General features: G+C 47.9%; 1 protein-coding gene across 1 annotated transcript in view; it reads left to right on the forward strand.

The window, feature by feature from the left end:
- Positions 1 to 15,391, forward strand: part of CACNA2D4 (calcium voltage-gated channel auxiliary subunit alpha2delta 4) — a 163,325-nt gene that overhangs the window by 72,717 nt on the left and 75,217 nt on the right. The window contains exons 24-27 of the mRNA XM_026654338.1: positions 1,514 to 1,607; positions 3,028 to 3,127; positions 7,318 to 7,441; positions 10,663 to 10,743. Coding sequence (XP_026510123.1) covers positions 1,514 to 1,607; positions 3,028 to 3,127; positions 7,318 to 7,441; positions 10,663 to 10,743 — 399 coding nt within the window. The remainder of the gene's footprint in view (positions 1 to 1,513; positions 1,608 to 3,027; positions 3,128 to 7,317; positions 7,442 to 10,662; positions 10,744 to 15,391) is intronic.

A 15,391-nucleotide genomic window follows, 5' to 3' on the forward strand; every position in this document is an offset into this window, starting at 1 on the left:
CGTTGTCTCGCCCTTGGTTGGCATCTGAGCCCGCGTCGCTCACCAGCTCACGGCGTCCTCTTTCAGACCACTGCCCTCCAGCAGTGCCCCTCAGTCCAGCCACACCTCCTTCCGGGGGGTGGTTGATCAGCAGTCTCTCTGCACCCCAGCCACCATGTCCAACCACACACGCCAAAGTCTAATCCCTCTTGCCAGGGATCTGGCGTAGTCTATGATGGCTGCTCCCCACAGCCGATAGCTGGGTGTACTGCAAGGGGGGGACCCATGCCCACTCTCTACTCTGGGTCCCGGCCCAGGGACACTCTGGTGGCAGCCTTGCTGTCCTCCTTCTCTCCCCTCCGTCTGTCCACGTCCCTGGGCCGCTTCCTCTTCGGCCCCTCGCACTGGCTAGGCCTTTCCCCTCAGGGCCTGCAGCCTGGCAGACACTGGGCTGGAGTTCCCTTCTGCTCCCTCGGGTCTGGCCAGCGCTGTGCTGTGCTGTCCGTGGTGCCAGTCTTGCTACTCTGTTAGTCTTTAAGGTGCCACCAGACTCCTTGTTGCTCTGGAGACAGACCTTCCCCTCTCAAAGGCCTGGGACAGACTGCCTGCTTCCTTCCTGAGCAGCCTTTTTATAGGGCTGAGCCTGGCCCTGATTGGCTGCCTCCAATCTGGGCCCCGATTGGCTCCCAATAAGCCCTTCTCTAATTGGCTCCCTGTCTGCACAGGCTTACTGGCCTGCTGCAGCCCACACTCTCAAGGAGTGGGGCAGTCCGCCCCACTACACCCTGTTTTATTTGCTCAGCCTTTCAACCCCCCGAAATTTTGGGCTGACAGAAGGTGACCTCTGACCCTTTAAAACTGTAAAGAGTGACCAGCGCGCTGAACTGCCATATGAAAGTGACCACCTGAACCCCACAGTTAGGATCACTGCCACTCATGTACAGCATGGCGGTGAGCTGCCCTGACTGTAATGCTGTCTGTGTGACTGCTGCTAGACAGTCCGTGAGAGTGGCTTGGTCACACCCTGGTGAGGGTTCCCCTGCTGTCCTCTCAGCCAAAGGTGAGGCACCCCTGGGATGGTCAGCAGATGCAAGTGGGATCTTCTTTTTATTCCCTGTTGTTCAACCCACTGGACCACAAGTTAGGTCAGTAACATTGCTGCTCTAAAGGATATCTAGGAGGCAAAGGCCTGGTCCACACTAACCCCCCACTTCGGACTAAGGTACGCAAATTCAGCTACGTTAATAATGTAGCTGAATTCGAAGTACCTTAGTCCGAAGTTACCGCGGGTCCAGACGCGGCAGGCAGGCTCCCCCGTCGATGCTGCGTACTCCTCTCGCCGAGCTGGAGTACCGGTGTCGACGGCGAGCACTTCCGGGATCGATCCAGGATCGATTTATCGCGTCTAGACAAGATGCGATAAATCGATCATAGAAGATTGATTGCCTGCTGCCGAACCAGGAAGTAAGTGTAGACGTACCCAAAGGGATGACACCATTCTCACTCCTAATCATGTTTGGGTTTTTTTGCTCAGGTGATGAGGACTTGGTCCAGGAGGTGCTGTTTGATGCGGTGGTAACTGCGCCAATGGAGGCCTACTGGACAGCCTTGGCCCTCAACATGTCTGAGTAAGTATATGTGAAAACGCAGCTGAAATTCATTCAGATCCCATGGTCGTCTTGGGAGTTTGGACAGGGTCTCCTGATTCCCTGGTGAAAGCTCTGTGGCCAAGTTGAAGAGCAGCTTGATTCCCTTTGTTCCATAGAGCTCATAATAGATCCTTACATAGCACTAAGCTGACCACAGAAACAGAAGCAGGACATCAATCTCCCTCTCAGGCATGGACTCCAAGGAGGAGGAGTCTCACAGTTGAGGTCTTGGTAATAGATACAGAAACTTACACTTCAAAGTCATGAGTTCAAATCTCACCCAAGGACAGTAGTGACTAAGCTTTGTTACCATGTGACAACTGTTCCTTGAACTACATAAAGTGAATTGAGCTGAGTCCAGCTTCTATTGGAGTATCACAACTGGCAGTAGTTGGCTCTCTTACTGACACTGAAGCCAAGGATTGAATGGGCCATAGAAATTGACCTACCTGTCACACTTATGGATGGTGCCTTCAGATCAGGGTTGAAGTACACAGATGGAAGCCTGGACTGCTGCTGCCAGGCCTGAGAAGGGATATAAATCTAGAGGGTCTTGCCTCCACTTGGGGTTTTTTTGGAGGCAAAATTTTCTCATGGCTGCTACCACCTGGGCATTTAGGGCCACTAGCACTTTAACGCTGTGTTGTTCAGATCTGCTTGCAGCATATATTATAAACATTGGCAGCCATGGTTGTCTTATCTGTATTTGGACTCCCACTGTTGCTACCATTGGTGGAGTTGAATGAGTGGTAGGAATGGCAGGAAATTTTTGCCAACAAACCCTAGTGTAGATACAGCCTTAGTCTGTCATCCACCACATTCCTCTCACTTAAAAAGACAGTGCCGTGTCCATAGCAGCTGGCCCTCTACACTGTGAGCCTCTTCACAACAACGTCAGGTCTGTGCTACTCACAACTCCAGCAAGGTCGCCCTGCACCACTCAGTTATGTCATCCCTCGCAATCCCTTAATCTCCCTGTCCCAGACAGTGTTCGGGTTCAGCCCTGGGAGCACACCCATTCTCTCTGAGTAACTCATCTCCCGCCCCAATCCCATATGTAAATAACCTGCAGCTGGGCGGGCAGGAGTAGAGAACTTTAAGTTCTCTCTGTAAAGGGACAAAATGAACAAATCACAAAAGTGTGACTGTGAGAATGAATAGTAAAATCGTAATAATCCTAATTCCCGCTCAGATTTTCAAATGTGTCAGTTCTGGTGTAACCCCACTGAAGGCAGTGGCATTATATCGCAGGGGAATTTGGTCCTAAATACTTAAGAAACCTCCCACTCCAATGTGTTGCCCTCTGAATCTCCACTTTGGAGGTCCTTACTACATGGAAGGCTTAGTTCTAGCTCTGAGATCTAATTCTGCCCCATGGGTCTCTCTCTCTGTCCCACAGTAAGACTGAGCAGGAGGTCGAGACGGCATTTCTGGGCACTCGAGCCGGCCTCATGAGGAGCCTCCTGTATGTGGGATCTGAGAAACTCTCGAACAGGCAAGTCCTAAAATGAAACTTCACTGAGGAGTTTCTTCTAGTCTCTGTGAAGGAGCAGCATGAAATTGCCACTGTGCCTTGAACGGTATCCAGGGTTACAGAGAACAGAATGGGAAGCAACCAGGGGTTAGTGGAGCAGACCTGTCCGATGTGTCATAAAGGATGGGGCAGGGCACTGTTTTGTGCTTGTTCTGTGTGTTATATGGCAAAAACCTGTCCCAGAATGCAATGGTTTCAATGTAAAATGTAGGCTGATTTTTCTGGGAGACCTAATCTTTTCTTTGATTGTTCCAAAGTCCTGGTCAGGAAATAGAAGGGCTGTTGCCAAGACATTACAGCCAGAAGATCTCCAGTGACACTTTTTGTGAGAGTATGGGTGGGGTCTATGCTTTAGCTTTTGGGCCATGTTCCAACTTGGCTAGTAATACTCTGCCTATCTCAATTCCCCTTTTAATCTCATTTGCTGGATATTCTATCCTATACAGGTTCTTATACTGCCCTCATCATCATAGTATCTGAGCACCTTCCAGGGGGTGCATTACGCAATGTGACTAACGTCTGTCACATGTAGTTAGTCTCTCTCTCATCCTCTCCCTAGAGGGAGAATTGTGTGTGCAGTGGAGTGTTTTGGCTTGGGAGGATTTTGGTTAGAGTTATTTTTAGAGTTATTCAGCTGCTTTGAGTTCCTGTTAGAAAGTAGGCTGAATAAGTGTGCCCTGCACTTGGAGCAGAAGGTGCTGAAGTTTGTGATGGTCCTTCGTTCCTGTGGGAATGTCTTCCACAGTCTGGGACCAGTCCCTGAGGAGGTTCCATTTCCTGCACAGATGAGCTTCACCCTTATGGCAGAAAGTCCCATTGTACCTGAGGAGTGGACTTGTCAGATATGCTGGGCCCAGGCCATTGACTGCTTTGAAGATAAGAAGCAAGACCTTGAACTTGACTCAATGTGCTGTGGGAAGGCAGTGTAGATTCCCTGTCCTATACTGCTGGCACATAGCATTTTTCTGTGCTTTTAAAGGGTTGCAGGTGCATCTCTCCAGTGGTGGCTGCATTTCAGTGGCAGATTCCTGTATGTAGTATGTAAAGCTCTTCCAAATCCTCTGGAAAGGAAAGAACCATATAAATGACCAATCATTGTTACATCAAAATATACAGCAAAAGTAAAGATCTGAAATAAAGAAATCGGGGAGGGGGAGGAAGAAGTGGAGATCTTGCAAGGAAGTCTGTTACCTGGTTATTCCTGGTGCTCCGCCCAGGTATGGTTTATGTTATGGCAAGTGCAGAAGCCCATAAATCAATTTTTTTTTGTTTGAGAATCTCCAATGAGTCTCTGGAACTTGGCTGTCCTGTAAGGGGGGCATCATTTATCCCTTATGACCTCCTTTGCCCTTCTTGACCTGGTCATTAGCTCTGTCTATACACCTCTACCTCGATATAACGCTGTCCTTGGGAGCCAAAAAATCTTACCGCGTTGTAGGTGAAACCGCGTTATATCGAACTTGCTTTGATCCGCCGGAGTGCGCAGCCCTGCCCCCTCGGAGCACTGCTTTACCGTGTTATATCAGAATTCATGTTATATTGGGTTGCGTTATATCGGGGTAGAAGTGTATCTTGTTTTCTTGATCAGGCAAGACTCAGACCCCTCCCCCATCTCTCTTTCACTGAACACCGTAGCCAGTTCCTGATTCTTGACTGAGTCAGAAAACTAGGAGTCTTCATTCCCCTACCACACAAATAAAAGGGCTTCCTCGTGATCTCTTTCACAGCCTCACTCTTGCGCTTGGGAGCTGAATGCGTGAAGGGGATTAGATATTTTAAAAGGAATTCAGACAGAGGGTAAAATTTTCTAAAGCACCCAACTCCCATTTTCCAAAGTGATTCAGGCACCTAGGAGCCTAAATCACTTGCACACCTTTGAAAATTTTATCCAGAATTTTTTGGTTGGATAACTAGTCCCACTTGCATAGTAAGTGCAGGCCTCTCATCTGCACAATGATCCCTGTGATGTCTCCTAAAACATTACCTGGACTAACAGCGTTCCTTCACCTGCACATGGCACCTGTTGATACTTTAATACTACAGCTGTGACCCATGGTAACTAAATCTCTTCCCCCTGCATATGGTAACACCTGTTAGTACATCCATATTGCAGATGTTAGCTGGAATAACACAATCCCTACAGTGCTACAAATAGATATCCTGCTGTTGCAGCTCTGGGCTGGGATATAGGATTGTTCAGAGCTGCAGGGTACCACACAGCACAGATTCTTACTTTGCACTTCCTTGCATCTCCCTTTTTCAGTTTCATGGTTCATTCTTACCCACAATAGAGATGACTTATGCATGTTAGTGCGGGCCCCAGTGGGATGAGCTAAGTGAGGTAGGTGCTACCTGTTCACCAAATGGCAGCCTAGGCAGGTAAAGAGTTTCAGCTTCAAGGATGTTACTTATTAGCTATACCCATCCCACCTACCACTGGTTATGTATGGTGGCTGAACAGCCTGTGCTGGGGGGTAATGTGGACATAGATGTGGACAACAGCACCACCTGGTGGCTCAATATGGAAAAAGTCATAAGATCTATGTGACATGCTGAGCAGAATCCAAGAAGCGGAGAACCTGGGAAATAAGGCTCTTGGGTCATGCAGATAATTCTCAGACAGCTCAGATGTGTTCCTAAACCTAACCTCTGTCTTATCTGCCTACAGCAGTAGCATTTGTAAAGCAGCTGCCACCATAGTATTTAGGTGCCTTGTGCCTTATTTAAAAATAATTTTATCTTGCTTGTCTGCAACTGGACCGCTGTATTCTCCTCTTACCAGAGGTGAGAGAGTCTTATGGAATATGTAAGGATCAGTTTATTTGGGGCTGCTACTCTGTATTTGACAGTATATACAACCATCTCTACTGAGGGGTTAGATCTTTGCAAGAGGTGTGACTTGTTCTTAAAAAAGAGGTGTAGGCTCAGCATGGTCTTCTATAGCCAAGGGCCCTCTGCCTAATTGCACTTTCTTGGCAGACAAAGGATTGATACAAGGCTCTATTAGTTGTAGTGACTCTGTGGACTGGAGAATTCTTGGAGAGTTGCATAGAGCAGGGGTTCTCAACCTTTTTCTTTGTGAGGCCCCTCCAACATGCTATAAAAACTCCTTGGCCCACCTGTGCCACAACAACTGTTTTTCTGCATATAATATATGGAGATATACCTATCTCATAGAACTGGAAGGGACCTTGAAAGGTCATCAAGCCCCAGACCCCTGGTTGAGAACAGCTGGCGTAGAGAGACTGTCCTGGTGGTTGTCAGGCCTAGTCTATTGAGAGCTTTGTAGATCAGCACTAGAATCTTAAAGTAACTCTGGGATGTGATGGATAGTCCATGTAGGGCACTGCACACAACTCTCTTGCCAAGGTGTGTCTCTTAGAGATGAGCTGCAGTGTGCTGGATCAGCTGAAGCTTCCCCAGTGCTTTCTAGATATAGGCCATTGCCATAATCCAGCCTAGAAGGCAAAGGCCATGTCTGTAATAGTGAGGAAGGAGGCACTGATTTCTTGCCAATCAGGTGGGGAAATATATTTCTGATAACCTTCCATGCAGCTCCAAATGTGGGTTTCTTCCAATGGCTCATGTGCAGGTCACATACTCAGCTTCCCCAGCACCACCAGTGAAGTATCTTGGGCATCTTGACTTTATGACTTGTCCTAACCAACTCATCCTTTAAAAATGCCAGAGCCCTTCCTGTGAAAGAAGGGGTGGGAGCCATAATTTCCCAACCACTGTGCTTGCGTGAGTGTTTCTGTCTCTCTCAATTCTTCCCTGCAGTTTGTTGGACACAGTTAACTTTCTGCCCTGTGGTGTACCTGGTGTACCTTTGTGCTGCTAAAGAGCAGCCACCTTCCACCCCAGCAATGGCTGCATTTCAGCAGTGGATGAACTGACGATGGTAGCCTGTGTGCTGCATATAGTTTGTAAACTGCTCTGGGGTCCTTTGGGGTGAAAGGTGCTATCTGACTGTAAGTTTAGTATGTCACCGGCCTGTGACTATCCTGACGCTGTGTTGGTGCCCTGACAATGCTAAGTGCAGAACATCCCCCCAGGCAGGCACTGTGCTGAATGCAGCTGAGGAGGGAGAAGTGGGCTTCCCTGTCCCAGATGAAGGTGGCAATTTTCACTTTTTTTTTTCTTCCTTACAGGAAGTTCCTTACCTTGGGGGACAAGGAGAGTATCTTCACCATGGATCACTTCCCCCTGTGGTATCGCCGAGCAGCAGAGCATCCTCCAGGGAGCTTCATCTACAGCATCACCTCAGAAGAGGGTTCAGGTAACCCTCGCCTTAGCACTACAGAAAAGGAGGGAGATGGAGAAAATAAACGTGTCACTCACAGTCCCCTGCTCCCTGTCCCCACCCCATTCACCTTCATTATCCTCTTCCTGCAAGACTGAGCTCTTACACAAGGGGAGATGGTGAGAGCTATCCTCGGGCTGCTTGAATCTCATGCTGGTTCTGTAGTGTGGGTAGGCATCCCCTCACCCCATGGAGCCCCAAAGTGACAGCTGACTAGCAGCTTTGTTGTGTCTATGCTCAGGATGTGATTGTCCCCTATGTGATCTCCAGAGCCTGCAGGGGCCTGTGCCAAGGTGGAGGAGGACAGGAGAGCACAAGAAAAATCAGAACAAAATATTATGTGACGCTCATGCAATGGAGGCAGAAATCCCCTCTGTGCTCTTCCCCAGCCCCCTGCACTCAGGCATTGTCACAGAGTGCAGCGCTTTCACTGTAAACGCTTTTTGTAGCATTGTGGTGGGAGGGTATGTGGGAGGGGAAGTGAGCAGCACGGAGAAGAAAACGAGGATGGGATCCAGAAGATGAACCAGGATATAAAGGGAGGGGGAGAGAAAACACACTAAACCTTCCATCCATGCTCTCCTCTCCTCCTTGCCCCCAAGTATACCTCACTTAAAGGGTCACCACTAGAGTGAAGGGCAGAGGTGGCAGTCGTGGCAAGAAGCATCGTCTGCCAGACTACGTGCAACTTTCATTGTTCTTTGCAATAGAGCAGGGCTTAGAAAGTCAGACATTGGCACCCCGCATGGATGTGACCTCCTGAAATCCCTGCAGTGGCTTCCTATCAACATCCAGTGTGAGAGCAGTGTGTACCTTCATCACCATGTGCAGTTACCCATGGGACCAGGTATCAGTTGCTAGTCACTGTGGGACAGATCCTGCGGTCCTTGCTCATCTGAACCCTAATTGACATCAAAGGTAGCTTTGCCTTAATAAGGACTGCATAAAAGCTGGCTTTTGTTTGGTTCATAGTATCCCTTAGCCATGACCAAGCTCAGGGCCAACTGTGCTAAGCACTGACACATAGGAAGAGACAGTCCCTGCCCCAAAAAGTTTACGTTCTAAATAGATAGGACAGACAAAGGGTGGGGGAGGAAGGAAGGATTATTCTTAGGAGTCTACTTAAATCATGGAGAAATCACACTTTTTTCATGGTTTGGTCACAGCATAAATAGCAAATTTCACAGATGGTCTGGTATTGCCACCCTTACTTCTATGCTACTGCTGACCACAGCGCTGCCTTCAGAGCTGGGTAGCTGGAGACCCGATTTCACAGGGGAGATGTGATTTCATGTCCTGCAATTTTCACACCTGCAAATTTGGTAGACCCCCTAATTCTACTCCCCTTTTTACAGATGAGCAACTGAAGCACAGAGAGACTGTCATTTGCCCAAGGTCACATATTAAGTCTGTAGCAGAACTGGAAATAGAACACAGATCTCGAGAGTCCCAGTCTAGGGCCTTCACCACATGATCATGCTTCATGACCCAGCAGGACCAGGAACTTCACATGACCTCCCTCTAGGGAGTTTGATCCTGCATTTGTTGTCTACCCGAATCCCCTACAAGCGTCACAGGGAGTTTTGGGTTCACAAGGAGTGCAGGATCAGGCTCAAAGCATATGAACATAATCTGGCAGGGAAGTCCTTGTGTTTCACAAGTGCTTCTCTCAATGCATGCAGTGTCCTTGTGCAAGTCAGTCTGACTTCAGTCAAAAAAATCCACACACGACCTCAGGCTAAAACACAGAATGCAAGTGCAAAGTCATGTTCAGGACACGTCAGACACCAACAAGAATGATGAAGGCAGAAGTAAGACAATGACAAATGCTGGGACTGTGGGGAAGGAAAAAGGACCTAATCCATCTGCTGGGGCAAAGCACTGAACTCTACAATCTGTTGCGAAGGAATGAGTGGCAGAATAAATATGCTCAGAAATATTGACCTTCAAAATGTCCCCGGTAACTGTAAAAAAGAAACCACAGCCCCTATTTTTTGTATTTCAACAAATCCAATAAAACCCTTCAAAACTGGAATCTGTCCCGAGGACAGTTACAGACTAAAATGACTGAGTTCAACTTAGGAAATGGCACACTGCCTAAGGTGCAGTTCAGACTACATGTGCAACCATGTTTTTTGTATCCAGTGTGTGGCACAACCTACACAGGGCCAGATTGTGATGGCCTTTAGTTGGCCGTGGAGGAGTTAGGGGCCAGAATCCTCTTGGAGTTGAGGTCATGGCCTCATCCCGCCTCCATCCTGCCCTGCAGAGTGGGGCTGGTGCACCAGCAGAAGCAACCTGCTCCGTCCTAGTGCGCTGTCTTCCATGCACATGCGCAGCCCCAGGAGAGGCTATGCCTACCTGACATACAACCACCTCAGTGCCCCTCATGGGACAGAGTACACGGTCCACTTGGCTCTTTATGCAGAGCTGTTCTATAAATGGCACAATCTAGTCCAAGGTTTGAATTGTGCCTGCTTTTATGCCTCAGAATAATAGCTGAACCATGTTTTTGCATTCACTCATACAACACTGCCTAAACTTTGTTTGTGTACCAGTGCATTCTGGGAAAATCTGGGCAGCTAGCCTATACTGTCTCAGCAGGAGAAAGCGTAGAGGACATGCACACAGAGAGGCACCAGTGGCATGAGGTGCAATGCGCTCGGGGGCATCCTACCTCACAGAAAACAAGGAGGAAGAAGGCCTGGCTTACTTGAGTGGTGTTCCTCTAGATTTAAACAGGTCTAACTGAGCCCCAAACTTGGCCTTATAGTGTAATGATACAACCCACTTATTCAGACAGGTAAACAAACTTGAGGTGGGCAGGAAGGTTGGCTGAGTCTTGTAGCAGCTTCTCAGGGGGTATGTACTTTCTTATTTTGAGGGCAACACCCTTGCTCTCATGGGCCATTCCACCAAGAGGAAATCTGGTCTCCTGAACTGCCAATCAGGATGCTTCAGTGTTCTGGGAGATGCAGACATGAGCTCAGAGTTGAGCTTTTCAATGTTGGGGCATCCTTTGTGCACTATTATCATGTGGCATCCCCATGCACCCAGTCCATGTCAGAGCTGGCTACTTCAGTGATCTCAGTAGTTTTTCTCTGTGGAAAGTAAAGAGCTCCTGTGTGTGGTCTGTGCCCCCTTCCCCTGGCAACAGAGAGAAAGTAACTGAATCTGCTACATCTGTGTCTTGACAGAGGGAGGTAGCAAACCAGAGGTGGTGACAGTGAGCACATCTGTTGCTGTGACTGTGGATGGGAAGACGGCTATTGCTGCAGGTAGGACCTGCCAAGAACAGGTTTTTATTTTGTTCTTGAATAAGAGAGTGGCACAATGTCTTGCAGGGGGGAACCTTCCTTCCAGTGAGATCTGTTAGCCTGTGGAATTGTCTTCCTAAGAAAGTGGTGGAAACTACATGACTTGTGTTATCGAAAACTAGACTGGACAAAGCACTAGAAAATATACAGTATGGCTCAATCCTGCGTTGGGCACAGGGAGAGGGACTGGGTGAATTAACAGGGTGAATTCTGTTGCTGATATCTATGAGTCTATGGATTGGTGCAGTCATTGATTGTAGAGCAGAAAGCTTGCACAGTGGGTAGTTTTGGAGCTTTGAGATCATTGTACTGTGTTTGGGCCGATGGAGTATTTGTGATGCTTATGCTGAGTTTCAAAAGAATGAGATGTGCCTCTACCTCCAGTAATTCTGCTGACTTTGAAATTCTCTCCTGTAAATTCCCACCATTCCCTGTAAATCTAAGCCTTGTGCCCTCTCTGAAGGAGTTTCACTGAATTCCATGTGTGCTATTGGAAGATAATGATCTCACATTTATAGAACACCCGGTCACGTTCTGCGGTGCAATCCAGACCAGTGAGGGGTTGTGTGTCACTGCCTGCCCTGTAACCCTGAGTGCCTCAAAATGATCTTCTGCTGTAGCTGCTTGACTGGATGCTCCAGTCAGCAGACAAGCCTGGTGTATGGGTGTGTGTGTGTGGGGGGAGGGCAGCTCTGGTGCAGCACTCTGTTTCCAGCAGCCTGCTTGTTATATTGCTGCCACACTCTGGCCTCCACCAGCTTTAGTTACACTTGGCAAGATGGTCCCAACAGCCACCAGTCCTAAATTTTCCCAAAATCATGTGTTCTGCAATGATCAACCCTCTCCTGGACCATTCAGAGAGATAGTAAGGTGTGTTTGTTCCTTTAAAGGTACAGTACTCAGCAGCTTGCCACATCAACTGGCGTTAACATTCACTTTAAATCAAACGCAGACTGGGTTAGTTTAGATTCAAAGTAAAACAAGTCTATTAACAAAAGGAGAGGATATTAAGTGAGTTCAAGTATGAAGGATAGAGTTAGAAATGGTTACAAGCAAATAAGAATGCTTTCTAGAGGCTAAGACTTAACACAACAAGCTACGGCCTTTGTTCAAGGTAGTTTCCTTATCAATTTACCTTCCAGCAAGTTGGCTGACCACCCCTCTGGTCAGGATCTCCCAGAAAATCCAAAGTATACGGTTCATTTGCCTTATCTGAAAGATAAATTGGGGTTCTTTGCCCCTCTCTTTATAGTCCAGTGCACCTTTTAAATGGATTCTTCTGAAAGTTGCCCACCAAAGTAAAGTTCATTCAAGCTCTGAGGAAGGCAACATGGAGTCTCCTTGTGAAGGAACTTACATGATGGTTTCTCCTTTCACTGGTGTTTGCTAAAATGCAGATTGATCTGTTTCCTGCAATCTCCTCTCCTTGCTGTAATGTTGGATGGTTCTCTCCTCCCCTTGTTGGTTCAATGGTCCTGTTTACCTTCTACATAAATTGCATTCCCATTGTCTGGAAATACCTCTCTGGTTCAGCTATCGTTACCTCTTAGACCAGATTCTGTGCTCCACTTAGGACTAAATTAAAAATTGCTTCTCCCTTTGTAGGTTCCATGACTAGCTGCTCCCAGAAGCAGGGGCGGGACATCTGCCATCCACAAGAACTGGAAGATAGGACTTGATAAAATGCATGTACAGCTGCTTGCATATTAAATAATTAGATTATACTCATATGAAAGCGGAGCGGGCCGAGCCACTGCTTCTAGCAGCTCCCATTGGCCCAGAGCAGCGAACCGCGGCCACTGGGAGCCGCGATCGGCCGAACCTGCGGATGCGGCAGGTACACAAACTGGCCCGGCCCACCAGGGGCTTTCCCTGCACAAGCGGCGGAACAAGTTTGGGAACCACTGGGCTAATGCATACACTCATTATTTTACGAACATTTTTATGGAACCTAATTTTAAAAAAAAATTCCACATTTCAGCCCAATGAATGTTTATGGCTTAGTCAGGAAGGCTTGACAACAATAACGTGATGTGGGGACCATTGGGTATTTCCAGAGGGAGCAAAATATTCTGGAAAGGAGCATTGAGTATAACCAAAACAACCCTTTGGAAATCTGTTAGTGGAGGTAGCTGAGTTTGAGATTTGCTCTGGAAGTTGGAGTTTTGTTTCAGGAACTCAGGAAAGTGGATGTTTGGGTGTTTTAGCCAGCCATCTTGGAGTTAGAACTTCAATTCAGGAGACAGTCATGTTTGCAAGTGCAGATGACTCAACACCAGAGGAATAAAAGAACAGGAGGCAAGTCTGTTAAGAAACTGCTGAATATCCAGGTTATTGATTTATATATTATGCACATGGATCTTGAAAGGATTTTCAAATTGTCCTGTTACAATAGTTCATTTCTTAGAAATCGGGATAAGAATGGCCTTATTGCTAGGTGGAAAGACACTTCTTTTCATCACACTGAAGAGTACTGTTGCAGGGGCGTATGTGCCTAGCCTTGAATAGTAATATCTCAAACTGACATTGGTAGCAGTGGAGCAAGAAGACAGCATTTTATCAAGTCCTATCTTTCAGTTCTTGCGGATGGCAGATGTCTGGGGGATTATAACCAGAATGGGAACACAAGCTTAACTATCGTGGACATAACAACAAGATATTATGCATGCAGGGCCATCCCTAGGGAGATGCGGGGCCTGGGACAACCCCCCTCTCTGCCCCAGGCCCTGCCCCCATTCCACCCCTTCCCCCAAACCCCCTCCCTGCCTCTTCCCACCCCTGCTTCACCCCCTCCCTGCCCCCATTCCATTCCTTCTCTCAAGCCCCCGCCCCCACCCCGCCTCTTTCCGGCTTCCGCCCCATCCCCTGAGCGACGCCGGGAGCCAGCGTGGTGGCGTGGAGCAGGGTGGACTGGGGCCAGGTCACTCGCTGCTGCTGGCACCAGGCCCCCTGCTAACCTCCCAGGCCACCCTGGACCCCGCGTCACCCTAAAGCATGGGGGGCCCCAAAGCGCGGTAATCCCAAACATTGGTGGAGCCAGGCCCACGTTCCTAAATATTGGTGGAGCACGGGCCCATATAACTTGCCACCTATGTACGCTTTCTGCTTTTGCAGCCTCTCTAACTTCCATTAGCATTGCAGTCACTGTCACCATCTTGGTTAGGTGGTTGGTAGTATATCCCTACTGCTATACCCTTTTTATTCAAACATGGAATTTCTATTCCTAGAGATTATATGATACAGTTTTTCATTTAAAATTTTTACCGTATTTGACTCTGTATGCTTTCTTTTACATATAATGCTACTCTCCTACCAGAGAAACATATGCTGTCATTCCTAAATATTTTATAGCCTGGTATTACCGTGTCCCACTGAAATTGAAGGGGAAATAAAACCTTTCAAAGTGTTATTGGCCGTTGAGGAGCAACTGACTTCCCAGGGGAGTGATAATATAATATGGATTCTTTCACTTCTAAACCACCATTTCAAATCCAAACTAGGTCATAAGTAATCTTAAAATTATTACCAACCCAAGGCTGTTCAGAGACTGCTGTGAAATAAGTTGATGGTTCGCATCACAGACATTACCATAAAAACTGCCATCAACTGACACTATGGCTAGCATTCCCAACTGAGAATAAAATGGCGTAGAGCAGTGGTCCCCAACGCAGTGCCCGCAAGCGCCATGATGCCCGCCGGGGCATCTATGTGCGCCCACGTACTGGCCAGCGGACGAGCCTCCGCCGAAATGCCGCCGACAAGCAGCGTCATCCAGAGGCGTTGCTGCCGAAATGCCGCTGATTTTCGGCAGCATTTCGGTGGCAACGCCTCTGGATGACGCTGCTTGTCAGCGGCATTTCGGCAGCGACGCCTATTGACGTTGCTGCTTCTCGGCGGCATTTCAGCGGATGCTCGGCCACGGTCCGCGGTGGCTCGTCGTCTGGTGCCCGCCAGACGAAAAAGGTTGGGGACCACTGGCATAGAGACTGAAGTACCCACTGATGTCCAGAGGTATTCACTCTGAGTGCAGCATTGAGGTGTATTTAGGAACATTGGCCCAGGTCCTCAGCTCAATGGAAGTAAGGAGCTTAAATACCTTTGAGCATCTGGATCATGGTGTTTTCACCTGAGACATAAACATGAAATCCTGATCACGTGTGTTCCTTAAAGATACCATGATTCTTGTCATGGGTAAACCTGTTTGGAAGACATAGCCAGTTCTAGGTAGGTAATGCCTTTCTATGTACTTAAATCCTCTCGGCACTTTCCATTGACTCAGGTATTCTTCTCTCCCTGTTTTGTAGCTCATTGTTGAAGAGTTGCCATATTTCACCCGAGAGGTGGCAGCACAACAGTGATGTGCAAAGTAATTTCTCTATACAGGCCCCAGATGATCCACATGGGCTGACCCAGCACCCGTGCATAGCCCCATTGACTTCAGTGTGGGTATATGGGTCTGCCTGTATGGAGCCAATTGTTGGCCAGGAGCCTACATTTACAACCACTTTACGATCTTACACGTATATAATGTCTTTCATTCTTCTTATTCAGAATTTGCACTGTTCCCAGTATACCCTATAATGGAATGGGTTTGTAGTTATTGGACAAG

The sequence above is a fragment of the Terrapene carolina genome, unplaced genomic scaffold, assembly GCF_002925995.2.
Source record: "Terrapene carolina triunguis isolate 2854851 unplaced genomic scaffold, T_m_triunguis-2.0 Scaffold190, whole genome shotgun sequence".
In the NCBI taxonomy this organism is placed as follows: Eukaryota; Metazoa; Chordata; order Testudines; family Emydidae; genus Terrapene; species Terrapene triunguis.